Raw genomic sequence first — 17,799 nt, 5'->3', positions numbered from 1 at the left:
TCATGCCACCATCAGCAGTAACATTTATTATAAATCATTTGAATAAGAGACAATGTAGCAAAGTGTGCAAATTGTTAACTTCAAAATAATCTCTAAATGATTCAAGATTGTTCCCATATAATAATGGTATCAGTTTTGCCCAGTTGTAGTCCAAATATGGTTTCTTACACAGATGCACAAGGAGAGCCAGATGTGCATACCAGGGCCCAGTTTATCTGTGGATCTGCAGGAGTGTTCCAAGTAGTAGTTGCAAGGCTTCGGGTGTGTGGGGTGGAACCCTGGGTAAGAATCACTGACCTCATTAAAGTATACTGATAACCAGTACATCTTGGTCTCAAAACCTAGAAAAGGATCCTCCGCATCTGGGAGAGAAGAAACTATTTTCATTTTCTCAATGGAAATCAGAGCTGGTAGCACTATGGGTGATGTTGAGGTCTCCAAGTGATGAGGGAAGGCTGAGTAAGGGCCACACCCTCTCCCTTACGCTCTTCCAGCATCCCTTGAAGAACTGGGTTGGGGGAGGGAGAGTAGCAGCAATCAGTCCAGAGTCGCTCTAGGCCAGGAAGACAGGAGTAATAATCCCTAAGTTTGCACCACAATGCACCATTTCCAAAGCAGTTTTGCAAATACCCTCTCCCCGGCTCTCATCAGAATCCCACAGGTTGAGAACATAGACGGTTCCCCCAATATTACAGATGAGCATCTGAAGCTCAGTGAGTCTCCAAGATACACAACCAAGTGGTGGTGGAGCTGGGCTGCAGCTCACCTACAGTATCTCTGTCCCAAGCTCTTTATTGGCAGATCTTGGCCTACTAGTTTCCTCCCTTGGAAACTCGAACCTCAGTACATAAAATCACCTGTAAAATGTCAATACTACCATCAGTGGTAAATAAGTTACGAATTAATTTACCTAAAAAAGAAGCCAAATTCCTTCCCCAATGGCCTTTGTTCTTTATATGAGATCAAGATATGCACCCCAAGATTAAAAAAAAAGGGGGGTAGCTTACCAAAGTATGAACATCTCGGATACACAGAATTCCACCTTTAGCTATTGTTATGAGCCACAACCCATGTGAAGACAGAGAGAGCATTCCGGGTCCATAGTGTTTGCTTTGCACTTTTTGGTATGGCTTAAGAATGCAAGTACCACTGTGTACCTGCCAATCAAAGAACATGACCCCATTATAGAAAAGATCAGGGGAACAGCAACTTAAAGCTTGCACTTGTGCATATACGGTCAGATTCAAATCTGCAAACACTGCCAATAGAAATAAACCGATACACCACATTTCTTGTACCACTTTTTCATCTGTTGGCAAATTAAAGTTTGTTCTAACCAACTAAGAGAAGTCTTTATACATTAGCTACCATTAAATATCCCAGCCTACACCAACAATCTTTTTTTTTTTTTTTTAATTTATTTGAAAGAGAGAGCACATGCACACAAGCAGGGAGGAGAAGCAGAGTGAGAGGGACAAGCAGACTGTCTGCTGAGCAGGAGCCTGACAGGGCCTCGATCCCAGGACCCCCAGATCTTGACCTGAGCTGAAGACAGATGCTCAACTGACTGGGCCACCCAGGCATCCCTGACAATCTTTATTTTTTACTAATTCTTTTTACATACCCCCATGCTCAAGTGCAGTTAAATGAGTCAGTATTCCCTCATGTACTTCCACCTCCAAGCCCCTACACATGCCATGACTTTTGTCTGGAATACCCTTCCCCACTCCATTTCCACCAACCTGTCCCCCTCTACAGCAACTCCCATCTCCTGCCAGATTGTACACAATATTTCTCCATGTCTAAGTTTGACCTATTCTTCAAAAGCCAATTCAAATATTACTTCCTCTGTAAAGCTTTCCTTGAATTCTCCTTGCCACAAACATTTCTTCGTTCTTGGCATATCTGTGTCTCATACCTTGCTGACATTGGCTACCCTGGGAGAGGAGAGTTTAGAGGGAAGGGGGATAGATAGTCTGGGCCAGCGTGTGTAGCAGGAGTGGTATCATATGAGAGATGCTTGCAATGAGTGTAATGTAAGGATGGCAGAAACATAGTTTATCTATTTTGTGCAATGTTTCATACAGCTCAGGTGCAAAGTTCCATGGAAAACTGCTGACACCTGACACCTGTGGAAGAGATGTTCTGAGGCTATGTTGTATTTAAAAAGACACTAAAATAATAGTGTTACCTGCATGTTAATCTGACAAGTAGGATGGATGTAACACAAGTATGATGGTGCTCAAAGGTATGTATGACAGATTAACAAATAATGCTAACAATGTATCTAAGTCAAGAATATTATGCTACTATAATAAAGCCATTTGTTAAATGGACTATAATGTTAAAGCATGGATTGTGTCTAATTAGCGAAGTATGTGAATCTTGGTTTCTAAGCTAAATAAGAACACACTTAAGTATTGGCGTACTTTTTCAGGAAGAAGGTAGCTGCAGATGTACGACACTTGGTTACAGAAGCCATATATTTGTTGACTTTGAAAGTCCAGCACGGCGGAGGACAGGCTGTGTTCTATCTCATACTGGAACCTATGAATGAGCTCATCTTTCAGCCTCCCTCTTTCATCAGTAAAGCTCGCAGAAACTGTAAGATCTGGGGAAGAAGAAGAAAGATCATTTGCACTGTACATTGATTTTATTTTATAAGCATTATGAATACGAAAAATGAAATAAAAATTTAAATGCTCAGTCAATAATGCAGAGGCTCTTGAGAGGATAAACGATTCAAAACAACTTCATTAGAACTTCATTAGAACTACTTGAGTAATAAATGACTGATAGTGCATAAATTATCTTTTTTAAGGCCCTGGCTAATTTACTCAATTAAGTAGAGACATATTAAAAGATACTGAGATTCTCAAGACACAAGAATACTTAGAGGTTTTCAGCTCTTTTATACTCTGTAATTATGTATTTGCAAACTAGCTACCCAATTATATTTGTTATTTAAAAGTCTCTATTTTATCAGACCTCTTTATCCAAAAAGCTTTCTACAATTCTATCAGTAGAAGTAACTACACAGTAACCTGTCTGAAGTTAACTATGTCTATTAGAAGCCACAAAACAAGAGTTATCAATCAAATATCAAATGACGTCAAAATGACAAATCAGTCTGACAAAAGTGCCAGTTGATCCTGTTTTTCTTCTCTTGTAATAAGATATGTTCATACGAATGACAAGGCCTAGAGGAAAGTCCAAATTTCACATTGTTAGCAGCTACATCAATTTTACTTTGTAAGATGCACAAAAGATGGCCATTTTACCTTTTCACATGCTAAAAGGAAGAAAAATGTAATTACAAGGTGAAAAAAAAAATAAGAAAGTTAAGCAACTACTCATCTGGGCCTAGCACAAAATTGTTTGCTTAATTTTTCTTTACCTCGTGGTAGTATTTTAGGCAGAGTAAATATTTCCAATATGCTTCTTCCTGTTTCTGGAAGTGGGGAAAGCACCATCACTTCTACTATGTCTGTTTCCAAAAGAGACACTGTGGATATTTGTAAAATGTCTTTGCTCACCTCTGAAAGCAAACAGAAATCACCCTAAGTGATCTTTCATAAGTTAACAGGATCTTTTATCTTCCCAAGTAAGATACCACATTATAGAATTGCCTTCCCTAAATCTTTAGATTTCAATTTATTTACTGCATATTTAAAGTGACCTTTAAGTATAAGTGATGGGGACATTTTTGATGCATGATGAGGAACTGTCATGATTAGATATCTGGGTTGGCAGATTCAAGCCCACCCAGTGTGGCTCAGCTTCTTTCCCTGTCAAGGAAACCTCTGGAGTCTGCGATGTTCACCCCATCAGCTGCACCTCCATGCTCCAGCCCCTCGATGCTCCTCTGTGGCCTGTTCGTCCACTCCTGATATTGGATCAACTCAGGCATCAGTGTTCTTTGCATCTGTAGTCAAGATATTGCAGGGGTGGTGGAAATGCCCATGGCATGATGAGTCTGCTCCCCTGGAAATCAGGTCTCTGGAAAGTGCCATGCCTGGGGCACACCTCCAGCTCTCTCCAAAGTCTTTACTCCCCTTTCCACAGGGGCTGTTTTATATGTGTCCACTTTATCTGCCACTCTCCTCAGGTGTTCAGCTGATGATCTTTCCCCTGACATAGCAAAGAAGACCAAAGACATCTGATACAAAGTGGACCTCAATGTTCTTATCCGGAAGGCATTTTTGTATGAACAAAATGCAGTCCTTTGCATCTCTTATTTTGAGTCCATGCCACCAATCTCCTATTAGACCATGTGCACTCAAGGATCACATCTTCTTGTGTCTTTTATGGTTTCTTCTATTCAGCTCTCAAGACTCCCTGGTTCTCAAATTGAGTCCTTGCTGCAAGCCTGCTTTCCCACCGTAGTTGCAATCTATGTCAATTCTCTTTTTTCTGCTGCAAACTCCTTAAAACAGGAGTTTCTACTTACTGACTTCACTTTCTGACTGCCAGCCCTCACTGCAGTTGAGTTTATGTCAGTCCACACCCTCATCCAGCCTTCCTCCCTTCAAGCTCTTTATGGAGTGGGTGACTCCCAGTGCTCTCATTACTCTGGTCTGTCCTGTTTGCCTCACTGCACCATCATCTTCCTTGGTCCATAACTTCAGTGGAAGTTGCTTTTCCCATCCCACACTCTGACTGACCAGATATATTAAAAAATGGAATATTTAGGCGGGATGTGCATTCACTCTGAGTTAAGCCATAGGTCCTACCATGCTGCAGGCCTTCAAATTTACATATTTAACTTAACTGTTTGGTCTCATTAAGCAATTGGATTTGCTTTTCTCTGTCTTCTTAAGCCATCTCATCAGCTTTCATAATTTCAAGATCAGAATTCTATCATTGAGACTTGAACTAAAAATCTCCATTTCCAAACATTAGTTAAATATCCCCCACTAAAGAGCTTATTAGCTTCAACTCTACGGAGCTTGTCATCTCACACTAACCCTCAACCTTTTGTCTTGAGTTTTTACTTCATTTGATGAAATCACGGGCTAGAAATTTTGGAGTCATTGCTGACCCTCCCCTTTCACATTTAATGGAGCACCAAATTCTATCAATTCCATCCCTCAGAGCTGTCCCCTCTCTTCTCTTTCTAGGACTACTGCCCGGTGGGTGCACTGTGGATAAGAGCAAAAGTCTGAGGACAGACTTCCTGATTTTGAGTCCTGGCTCCATAACTACCGAACTACATGACTCTGAAGAAGTACTTGACGGTGCCTCAGTTGTCTCATCTGTAAATTGGGATAGTAATAGTCTCTACCTCATGAGAGTTTTCTGTAAGCGTTAAATGAATTAACACATGCCAAGTTCTTAGAACACTATCACATGTCAAGGAATCCCTCAATAAATGTTGGCTGTTGTTATGATTCATATCACCTCTTGCTTGGGCTACTCTAATTATTCCCTAACTCATTTTTTTTTATTCCATTCTCTCTACCCTTCATACTTGTGGCAGAGTCGTCCTTTAAAACTCAAGTCAAATCATACCTGTCTCATCTTGAAAACTTCTGATTGTGTCTCATTACCCACAGAAAAAAGTCCAGACTCCTTGGAATGATATTCAAGACCTTTGTCTTCTTTCAGACTTCATTGCCATGTTCATCATCTAGTAAACTTTTCTGTTAACCTATCATACCAGACTTCCTGCCATTCCAAGTGCCTTTGCTCAGTCTTTTATCTTGAGCTGGATTACTAATATGCTCTGTCTTCCACAACTAACACCCTCAGAAAACTCACCCCCAATCCTCTACGCCTCCTTATCTGTATTCCCCTCTACCCCTACTCCTTCCCTCACACCTGGCAGAATTAACTGTTTCTTCCTCTGAGACCACACAGCACTTTGCTTATTCCTCCAGCACTAAATTGACTCCTCCACCTTCCCATCCTCCCACTGGCCTAGGTTCGGCATTTTTACACCTAATAGTCATCTAACTTTACACCTAATACACCTAATTTTAAAAAGCCAATAATAAATTTAACAATATGTTTTGGGGAAAACATACATATATATTTGGTCCTAAGTCAGAAAGAAAAGTATTAGGTCTTACTATTTATCATATAAGTGTTACCTCAGCTGCCAGGTCTATAGTTTCCCTGGGCATGGGGATGGCATTACTGAAAAATCTGGATATAATTTTGTTTAAAGAGGAAATATTAAAGATGCATGTATTAAAGCTTTCTTTAGATATCTTTATTAAATAGAAATATTTTAAAATATATTTCAAGGACAAACCAACCAAACTTCATTTTGTAATGACATTAGAAATATCTAGCATTATATATATGCATATAATATACACATATATTATATAGTATATAATGTATATAATATGCATATATATACTATATATAATATCTAACATTAGAAATATCTAAATTCATTAATTTATTTAAGAAGGTTTATTTAACATCAACTGTGTACCAAGTAGATTTACCAAAAACCCTTTAAATATGATGTAGGCATTCTCCTATGTAACTTACAACAGTTATTTAAATGTCTCTTTTTTTAGAAAATATACCACAAATAATTGTTTCACTAGAGCTCCATTTCCACAATTTTAAATTCTTTGGAATGAAGTGACCAATATTTTAAATTAATAAGCACTTCACGTAGTACCTACAAATCCAAGGATCTGAAACAAGCTTGATGGATTGGCATTGATAACAAAGATGTAGCCTTCTGATGTTCCAGCTAATAGATAGATCCCTTGCTGGTCATAACTAGAAAAGAAAGAAAAGAATAAACCTGAGGATCCAATTTTGTTTCACTAATAAGATGGTAAACAATTTTACTAGATGACAGCATGGAGATACACTCAAAACTAGTCACTCTTATGATTTGTGACTTTTAATACTATTCCATCTTATAAAAAAAAGCCAAGTGATGACATATAAATGCAATCATGACATTCTAGGTTAATGCTGTTTCCAAACTGCAGCTTATAAGTGCACAGTCAAGAAGATGCAGTAGCACTGGGTAAGCATTTCATCATAAAAGAAAGGTATTTCCAGGGGAAATAAACAGCCCTCACACCAGTGATCAGTGTGACGTCGCAGCCCTCTGCAGTACCAGTGCCCCACAAGGGGAAGAAGAAAGTAGTGAAATGTTCCAGCACCTTCATGAAATTAGAAAAATGAGAAGATCCAAATTAAAATAAGAGAAGAGGATCTGAGAAAGAGGATGCAACAAATGTATAGATGGAGGCAGGTGAGGGGTCCTCTCCCCCTGAGAGGGAGGAGGCCTCTTGTAGGAAACAAGGAGGTGGGTAGAAACCCTACTCCTCCAGGTGCTTGTTGGGAAATTCTCCAAAGGCTTCTCTCTTCACTTCTCTGAACCTGCATTCCTTCATTTGTGGAATAGGGACACGCTTAATACCTTTCTGACCAGTGTAGTGAGGATCACGTTCAATAAGCTACACTGTCTGCCAGCTCCTCAAACTGTAAAGCAGGGCACAAATGTCAGTTCTGATAATACTTACTATTATGATAAATTAACAAAAGAATGAATAATGGCAACATATGGGTTTAAATCCAATGTCTTTGTGCTGTCTTCTAAAAAGTATTACTTCAAAAGATGTGAAATCATCTAAATGTCCATCAATACAATCTTTTTAAAATTATGGTATATTGGGTATTTACCCCCCAAATACAAAAACACTAATTTAAAGGGATGCAGGCACCCTTATGTTTATTGCAGCATTATCTACAATAGCTAAATTTTGGAAGCAGGCCATGTGCCACAGTTAGATGAGTAGATAAAGAAGATGTGGTGTATGTCCACACAATGGAATATTACCCAGTCATAAAAAGAATGAAATCCTGCAGAATGAAATCTGCAACAACATGGATGGAACTAGAGAGCATAATACTAAGCAAAATAAGTTAGTCAGAAAAAGGCAATTAACATATAATTTCACTCATATGTGGAATTTAAGAAACAAAACAAATGAGCAAAGGAAAAAGAGAGAGAGAGAGAGAGAGGAAAACCAAGAAACAGACTCTTAACTATAAAGAACAAACTGATGGTGATCAGTGGGGAAATGAGTGGGGGAAAGGTGAAACAGGTAATGGGGATGAAAGAGAACACTTGGCCTGGTGAGCACTGAGTAGTGTGTAATAGAACTGTTCATTACTATAGTGTACACCTGAAACTAACATAACACTGTATGTTAACAATACTGGAATTAAAATAAAAGATTAAAAAGTTATAGTATATCCATATAATGGAATATTATGTAGCCATAAAACAGAATAAGGAAGGTCTTTATGTGTGAAGAGAAAACATGGTCCAAGAGATACCCTGAAGTGGGGAAAAAAAAAAAAAAGAGGTATAGAACATTGTATATGGTTTGCTGTCTGTTTAAAAGCAAAGACATTTAAATAAAAACTTGAAAAAAATAAAGGCAAAGGCAGTGATTCCAGAGCCCAATGCCTGGGTCTGCTCCTGACATTTGCCATTTCCAAGGTGTGTAACATGAAGCAAGTCACTTAAACACTTTGTGTCTCATCTTCCTGCTCTGTAATGGAGACAAGAGTATCCATCTCATGAAGTCGATAGAACCAACTACATAGCACATTTTAAGTGCTTGACAGTTATTTGTGTAATTAAAAGGAAGTGTTTACTTTTATGATTATTTATGGATGGACTATCTCTGAAAAGAAGAAATGAGAAATTGGGAACAGGCTGTCTCCAGGGAGGAGTACTGGGTGCCAGGGGACAAGAGTGGGAGACTTTTTGCTATGCACCCCTCTGGCCTTTTGGAACACTGAACTGAGCCAATGTGTTCATTTTCAAAGCAAAACAGGTAAAACTTAAATTTGAAAGAAATTATGGCTTGGGGCACCTGGATGGCACCGATGGTTAAGCATCCAACTCTTGGTTTTGGCCCTGGTCATGATCAGGATTGTGAGATAGAGCTCCCCCATTGGGCTCTGTGCTCAGTACAGAGTCTGCTTAAAACTCTCTCTCCCTTGCCTTCTACCCCTTCCCCCTCAAGTGAATAAATAAATCTTAAAAAAAAAAAAAAAGCTATGGCCTTACTGGAATTTGAACAGACAAGCCACTACAATGTCGCTGCCGGAAGCAGGGAGTACTCACAGGAGGTGCTGCACAGACCACTCGGAGGGGAAGGCCTTGTGAACCACCTGAGGCGCCTCAGCATCCCTGACATCAAGGAAGTGGATGGAGCCCCCCGTGGTGCCCACGGCCGCGGAGAGGGAGGAAGGAGAGCAAGCCAGCGCTGTTGCCTGTTTAAAATAACTCCAGATGCTTAACTTCACTGTGCCAGAACATGAAGCCCGCTTTACCACACATAAGAACCTACGGTTTATTTGAAAAGCCCTGCGAACGAGGAGCGCGGCAAGTGTTGTGTGGTATTACAAATTAGACATGCAGCATTCCTGAGCTAATTGACTGCACAAGTCACACGAATCTCTACATGTTATTCTTTTATCCTAACATCAGGATCACAAAAATATAAAGAGATTTCTCGAGCCTTAAACCATGACTTCAGTTTTATCCCCAAATGATTATGAAATGATTATACCAACCATAATGAAAAAATAAAATTTAAAATACATTCGTAGCATCTTTTGGACATTGTTACTGAATGTTAGTGATTTTTAAAAATCAACATTCATCTGTTGGATAGTAGTAGACCCTGGGAAGCTGGTATGATGGAGGAAGACAAGAAAATAACCATATCACTGCACTATGTAACCAAAGCCCTGCATCACAGATTCCCACTCATCTCACAATCACTTATGGAATATGATGTCTAGGAGAATACATTTGCTTTCATGATACTTAAGCAATCAGCTTCATTCTCTATAATCATACTTTGTAGGTTGTTTTGAATAAAATCAAAGAACTTTAGAAATAGAAAAGACCTTAAGAGATAATCATTTTGTAGAAGAGAAAATGGAGGCCAAGAGAAGAAGAGCAATTTGCCTCAGGATCCTGTAGCTGATGGTGAAGCTGAGAACTCAGGTGTCCTGCTTCATTAAAATGCACAGTTGCTCAACCAAAGAGGTTTTCATTTGATTTTCAAGACGAATTTTAAAGGTTGAGTCTTCAGTGCTATCTCATGCGCAACTGTAAACAAAATGGCAAGGGTCTTTTTTTTTTTTTTTAAACTGGAAGTCTTTAATGGTGTGTGTGTGTGTGTGTGTGTGTGTGTGTGTGTGTTTTCTCAAAATAATCTGTTGAAACTATCTTCTATTCCAGGGCAATAGTAGGCTAAGGCTAACCATGGACAGCAGTATCTGGGAGGGTCTTATGTACCTCAGCAAGTACCATCAAGAGAAGCTGCTAGTGCCCAGATATCCTCCCATCATAGTACTGGGCCAAGTTCTCTGAAGCCCACTGCCTGAAATGTTCATGAGGAACACAGTCCCAGGCATAGCAGGGAAATCTGGCCTCAGCATTGCTGGGTGAAGTGTACTTATCAATATTCCACAAGGCATCAGTATTCTCCAGTGAGGAAAAACCAGCCGTTATCCCCAACTCAGTCTGAACCACATGAGTATATCATGCCTGGTTTGGAGCTCAATGAAGGTTTGTCAAATTAAGTATGAAAGCTGTCTGAGCTTCACGCCTTCACTCAGGTGAAGGCAAGATCTCTGGTGCAGAAAGCAGACCTTCTCATGGTGCCTATCTCTCTCTTTAGCCAAGAAGAGCAAGGTTAAATCCAGACTATAGAAACTCTCGGGTAGGTTGTTAATCATTTGTATGTTTCTCGTCTGTGAAAGGAGATGTGATCAGATGAGCTTTAAGACCTCTTCTAGTCTAGTAGTTCTAATATAAATGAACACATAGGAGCTCTTGTCACCAGAGTATAAGAATTTTTATATTTCCTTGTCAAGGTGAGTTTTATATATCCCATTGAACTGTGTATCTTTTGTGTCTTATAATTTTCTTATGTGAGGTATGAAGCTTCCTTTTGTTTTATAATTGAGATTTTAATTTTATAAAGGGCAAGGATTGTAACTTCCATACCTACTACCAAGATCCAAGATCCATACCTCATCTAGAACTGTGTAATACAACAAATGATGATAATATAAGGGGGAAATACCATTGCCATAGTTTCTTGGTTCTTCCATGTTTTAATTTAAAGTATTATTTTATGTAAAATGTATTATGAACGTGGCAGAAATAACACTATCACCTTTTGGCAAGTGTTGTGGACAACTGTGGTTTATTCCCCAGTATCCAAACACCTTCTTTCTGGAAAAATTTCTTGAATATCGGAGAAACCATCTCTCCTATTTTGGGAGTTCAGAGAAACAGATCTGACCCCCATTTTCAAGGCTGAGCTTAAGCCAATTAGCATTTCTCATTCCCCTGTCCACAGTGATTAGTTCAGAGATGTTATTAAGACATTAGAAGACATTTAGCTTGATGGAAAAGAGAAACTTCTTTTCTCTTCCTCTTCCCACTGGAGGAAGCTTTCTTCCCTGATGGTCGGACACCTGTGAGGTTGACACCTGTGGCATTTGGGTATCGCTAAAAGAAGCCTAAGATAAAACTAGAGACATAGAGAGAAAAACAAGATCCCTGGTAATATCATTTGAGTTGCTGGACTGAGTAACATCTGAGGCCAGATAAGTCCTATACTTTATAGCTGATTAAGCCAATAACCCCCACTTTTTTATTTTTGTCTCAAGCTGGTTAGAGTGGCAATTTTCTTTCATTTCTAACTGACCTCCTTGAGGTTAGATGGGGCCATTTAATTAGTTATAGCCAAGGGGGTGATTCATGTCTGAGTAAAAGCAACTAATTGCTAGTTCAAGACTCTCTGGCACTCCCTCCCCATACTGTGGCCCTTAGGAGCTATTATTAGGTGGTGGCCCCTCCCTCAGCGAGGCTCCCTGGGAGAGGGACTCTGGAGCAGAGACGCTGCTACTGCACAATGAAGTTTTAGCATGAGTGAGCTATAAACCACTAGGACTTCGAAAATAGCTGGCCCCGCAGAAAAACATTCCTGTACTCCAACTCAGCACCTTATGTTCTACCCTCTGGGCTGTAGAATACATTTTATACACAAGAATTATTCTAAATATATAGGGTAAAAATGCAATAAGGCACCTGCAACAAGTATTTCCGCAGACTTGACATGTAATTCTGAAAACACAGATTGGATTAGAATTTAATATTTTAATCCATTTATAAGGCACACTTACTGGGGTATTCAGATAAATCCTGCTGGCACAAGTACCATCCTCCGTATACCAAACACAAACTTCCCCCGAATGGGTGAGTGTCTATTAAAAAAAAAAGAAAAAGAAAACTCAAAATGGAATATAAGACTCTGTTATGGAACCATGTTCTAAATCCCTTTACAGTATGTCAGTAACTCTGATGATTTAGTATAAAATTTCATTTTACTCATATGGATTATAATAACACTCACAACATCAGTACTTCTGATTTGAACAAAAAATAACTATTATCTTTTTTAAACTAGTATGTTTAATACAATTTAAGTAATGTAATGACTAAGATTAGAAAAGTGAAATAATTTTTTTTCCATATAACATAATTGAGTTACTTGGAAATTGAACAGGATTATTGTTTAATGAATAAAGCTAGAAATGGGAAATTAGATATGTATTTTTTTTAACTAATGAATTTTGTTTAAAAAAAAAAAAAAAGCAAAGCTTGGGGCTTGAATTCAAGACCCTAAGATCAAGACCTGAGATGGCATCAGGAGTCAGACACTTATCTTTAAAAAGGGGGTGGGCATCAGGATGGCTCAGTTGGTTAAGCAACTGCCTTCAGCTCAGGTCATGATCCTGGAGTCCCAGGATCGAGTCCCATATCCAGTTCCCTGCTCATCAGGGAGTCTGCTTCTCCCTCTGACCCTCACCCCTCTCATACTCTCTCTCAAATAAATAAATAAAATCTTAAAAAAAAAAAAAAGTCAGACACTTAACTGATTGAGCCACCCAGATGCCTCTAACAGATTTTGCTTTTAAGAGCAGTTTTAGTATTAAAGAAAATTTGAGCAGAAACTAGAGAGTTGCCATACCCTCCCCCCCACATATACATACTATTTCCTCTATTATTATCTTGCATTAGTGTGGTAAATTTTTTAGAATTGATGAGCCAATATTGATTCATTGTTATTGATAAAGCCCATCGTTTACATTAAGATTCGTCCTTTGTGTTATCCATCCTATGGATATCCATTCTATGGTTTTGACAAGCGTGTGATATGTATCCACCATCACAATATCATACCGATACACTGCCCTAAAAATTCTCTGTTCTCCACCTCCATTCTTCCCTCACTGAGCCCCTGGCGATCCATACTGTCTCCATAGTTTTTCTTTTTTCCAGAATATCATATAGAGGAAATCATACATCATTCTCAAATTGGCTTCTTTCATTTAACGTTATGGATTTAAAGCTATTCTATGTCTTTTCATAGCTTAATAGCTCATTTATTCTTAGTGCTGAATAATATTACATATATTCAGCACTATTACTTAGTGCTGAACTATATTATTAATAATATAGTATTGATATGCCACAGTTTATCCATTTACCTATTAAAGGACATCTTGGTTACTTCCAAGTTTTGGCAATTATGAATAAAGCTGCTGTAAGTATTCATGTGAAGGTTTTTGTGTGGGCATAGGTTTTCAAATAATTTAAGTAAATAACAAGAAGCTTAGTTCCTGAATCATAAAGTAAGAATGTGTTTAGTTTTGTGAGAAACGGCCAAACTTCCAAAGTGGCTGTACCATTTTGATTCCTATAGGCAATGAAAGCTTCTGTTGCTTCGTATCCTTGCTAGCACTTGATATTGCCAGTGTTTTAGATTTTAGACATTCTAATATGTGTGTGGTGTCATCTCATTTGCAATTCTCTAATGACGAATACTGTTAAACATCTTTTCGTATACTTATTTGCCTTTGGTATATTTTCTGTGGCAAAGTACTTGATCTTTTGCCCGTTTTTTACTGCGGTTAGTTATTTTCTGATTGTTGAGTTTTAAGAGTTCTTTTTACATTTTGGAAACCAGTCCTTTATCAGATACAGGTTTTGCAAAGACTTTTCTCCCAATCTGTGGCTTTTCTCTTCTTTCTTTTAAGGGTGTCTTTCCCAGAGTACAAGTTTTTTATTTTAATGAAGTCCAACTTAACCAATTTTTCCTTTTGTGGATTATGTTTTTGTGTTGTGTTGAGAAAGTCATTGCCAAACCCAAGATCACTTAGATCTTTCTATTTTTCATTTTACATTTAGGTCCATAATATTTAGGTCTCTAACCCATTGTGAGTTAAGTTTTGAGAAAGTTACAAAGTCTGTGACTAGATGGTGATGATGATGATGATGATGATGATGATGATGTTGACTTTGCATGTGGCTGTGCAGTTGCTCCTGCAACAATTTGGTGAAAAGACTAAGCCTTCTCAATCGAATTGCTTTTGCTCCTTTGTCAAAGGTCAGTTAACTAAATTCATGCGGATCTATTTCTACGTTCTCTATTCTGTTCCATTCATCTATTTGTCTAGTCTTTCACCAGCACTATACTGTCTTGATTACTGTGGCTTTGTAAATCTTGAAATTGGGTAGTGTTAGCTTTATACTTTGTTCTTCAATATTGTACATGTTTTTCTTTTATTATGTTAGGTTAGTCACCATACAGTATATCATTAGTTTTTGATGTAGTGTTCCATGATTCATTGTTTGCATATAACACACAGTGCTCCATGCAATCCGTGTCCTCCTTATACCCATTACTGGGCTCACCCATCCCTCCACCCCCTCCCTTCTAAAACCCTCAGATTGTTTCCCGGGGTCCACAGGAAAAGTCCATTCCTTCTCCTAGTGTCCTCCATGCTATTCCTTATATCCCACAAATAAGTGAAACCATATGATAATTGACTTTCTCTGCTTGACTTATTTCACTTAGCATAATCTTCCCCAGTCCCATCCATGTTCATGCAAAAGTTGGGTATTCATTCTTTCTGATGGCTGAGTAATATTCCATTACGTATATGGACCACATCTTCTTTATCCACACATCTGTTGAAGGGCATCTCGGCTCTTTCCACAGTTTGGCTATTGTGGACATTGCTGCTATGAACATTGGGGTACATATGTCCCTTATTTTTAATACATCTGTATCTTTGGGGTAAATACCCAGTAGTTCAATTGCAGGGTCATAGGGTAGCTCTATTTTTAATTTTTTGAGGATACTCCACACTGTTTTCCAAAGTGACTATACCAACTTACACTCCCAACAACAGGTTAGGAGGGCTCCCTTTCTCCACAATGTCTCCAATACTTGTTGTTTCTTGCCTTGTCAATTTATGCCATTCTAACTGGCATAAGGTGGTATCTCCATGTGGTTTTGATTTGAATTGCCTTGATGGTTAATGATAATGAATATTTTTTCATGTATCTGTCTTCTTTGAAGAAGTGTCTGTTCATGTCTTCTGCCCAATTTTTTGACTCGATTATTATTCTGAGTCTATTGCCTCTTCACATATACTTCAGAATTAGTTTATTGATATCTGAAAAATACCTAGGATTTTGACTGGTATTGCATTTCATTTTCATCCTCAGAGGGTCTGTACTACTCTGAAAGAGGATAAACAGTAATTGTTTAATGAGTTTTGATAACTCATTGGCAATGAATGTGTTGAAAGATGTGACTTAGAAAACTTGGACGGTGAGTATAAACAGGATGGTTCCTAAGATTTCAATTGCTTTGACTGTTTTCAGACATTTAATATTATGAAGTCACAATACAATGATGTCATCTAACTGGGGAGTATATTTGATGATGGAAGTGGTTGGCATTTCTTCCACATCCTCAAGAATACCCTCTGCCTCCTATTTGTATAAGGTTGCACAAGATCTTCCAAAATCATTTTTAAAAATCCTACTGTGAGATAATAAAGTATTCCTTACCATGCAGTATTCATTTCTGGGTGGGATAAAGTCAATTGCCTGAAATTTCCCATCACAAGCCTCTAGGACTTTATCAAAGGTCGGCTTCTCACCAGGAGTGTAAATATAAACAGATCCCTGTTAAATATACCAAAAAAAAAAAAAAAAAAAGAAAAGAAAGAAAGAGATGTAATTGTTATGTATGCAGTTCAACAAGTATTTATTAAATATCCACTGTGAGCAAGGCACTGTGTCAGAAATTAGAGATTAACTTAAGTAAGGCCCTGACCTTGAGGAGCTTAAAATCTTGATGCTAAATTTGTTTATCAACTCATTCATTCATTTATCATTTAAAATAATCAATAAATGGGGCTTTCTTCTTTTCTCCAAATCCAAATATTTGGTTTTTAAGTTATAAAACACAACAAAACATTTTTTCCAACCTCAAAAATAATGTCTATTTATACAAAAATCATGGAAAGTGTGGAAAACCAGGAAAGTTGTGGAGACGAACTAAGTCTTATCACATACTAGACCATGGTGGGCATTGATACAAACTTTTAAATAAGGCTTTGAGGAAATCGTGGAGGTGTAGCCAAAGATGTTACTTCATGATTTTTTGTAATTCTTAGCTGCCAATTCACCTCAAAAAAAGAAAAAAAAATCTATCCTGTCAGTTGGGACTCTCTGCCAAGTAACTGTAATATGGTGTGAGCACATAAGTAGCAATAAGAAGTCTGCTTTTAACTAACAGCAAGTTTTTCAAGTTTGAATTAAATGTGAGTATTTCTGTTCTTGTTTATCTAAAATTCAACTTTGTAGAGTCTAAATTTGATAGATATTCACTGATTTTACCTTGTACTCATTCCTTCAACAAATACTGAGTGGATACACTGTGCCAGGCACTTCTCTGGATCCTGGGCCTATATCAGAGGACAAAACAGACAAATATTCCCTGCCCTCATGGAGCTTACATTCTGCTGGGGGATTCAGACGATGGACAAGGTATCTAAATAAACAGCAGTGATTGTAAGAATCAAAAAATAAAGCAGGTTAAGAGGATATGACATGGCAAAATAAGAACATGAAATTCTAAACCAAGTATTCAAGAAAGGCTTTACAGAGATGACTTAAAAGACTTGAAGGAAATGAGGAAAGAAAGGATCCATGTGGAGTCTTTGGGAAGAACATTCCAGACAGAGAGGGTAGCCAGTGCACAGAGGGAGGAACATGCTGGGTGAGTTAAAGAATACAGCATGACGGGGCACCTGGGTGGCTCAATGGGTTAAAGTCTCTGCCTTTGGCTCAGGTCATGATTCCAGGGTCCTCCTGGCATCGAGCCCCGCATCATCAGGCTCTCTGCTCAGCAGGGAGCCTGTTTCCTCTTCCCTTTCTGTCTGCTTCTTTGCCAACTTGTGATCTCTGTCTGAGATCAGAGCAGAGAGCCCGATGTGGGGCTCAATCCCAGGACCCTGGGATCATGACCTGAGCCGAAAGCAGAGGCTTTAACCCACTGAGCTACCCAGGTGCCCCTTGAGTTTAAATATTACATTTTAATTTATGCTTCTACTTTCTTATTTGTTTTATATTTTTTTCTCTCTTTTCTTACCCTGTTTTGGGTTGTTTTCTAAAAACATTCTGCTTTCCCCATCTATAGTGTAGACATTTCATCTACTGTTTCAGTTCTTTATTGGCTACCTTAGAAGTTACAACATGCATACTTAATTTATAAACACCACAAGGTTACTTAAAACCTTTATCTTCTGCCTGGGAAAAGTAAATAATGAACTTGAAACACTTGAATCCATTTACTCTTTCCCCTCAGTTTACATTATTGCTGTCTGGGATTTTAATTCAATGTTATTATTAAA

The 17,799-nt window shown here is 38.3% G+C and overlaps 1 protein-coding gene across 2 annotated transcripts in view; it reads right to left on the bottom strand.

Moving 5' to 3' along the window:
* The window catches only part of CFAP43 (cilia and flagella associated protein 43), a 103,128-nt gene that overhangs the window by 58,045 nt on the left and 27,284 nt on the right, over nt 1-17,799 (bottom strand). For both annotated transcript variants that reach the window (XM_032880683.1, XM_032880691.1), the window contains exons 9-15: nt 15,950-16,066; nt 12,208-12,288; nt 9,122-9,270; nt 6,641-6,744; nt 3,398-3,538; nt 2,430-2,611; nt 1,008-1,157 (exon numbers count right to left, since the gene is read on the bottom strand). In XM_032880683.1, coding sequence (XP_032736574.1) covers nt 1,008-1,157; nt 2,430-2,611; nt 3,398-3,538; nt 6,641-6,744; nt 9,122-9,270; nt 12,208-12,288; nt 15,950-16,066 — 924 coding nt within the window. The remainder of the gene's footprint in view (nt 1-1,007; nt 1,158-2,429; nt 2,612-3,397; nt 3,539-6,640; nt 6,745-9,121; nt 9,271-12,207; nt 12,289-15,949; nt 16,067-17,799) is intronic.

The sequence above is a fragment of the Lontra canadensis genome, unplaced genomic scaffold, assembly GCF_010015895.1.
Source record: "Lontra canadensis isolate GAN:19392208 unplaced genomic scaffold, GSC_riverotter_1.0 scaffold3, whole genome shotgun sequence".
NCBI lineage: Eukaryota > Metazoa > Chordata > Mammalia > Carnivora > Mustelidae > Lontra > Lontra canadensis.
This window is presented reverse-complemented; position numbering and strand designations above follow the sequence as displayed.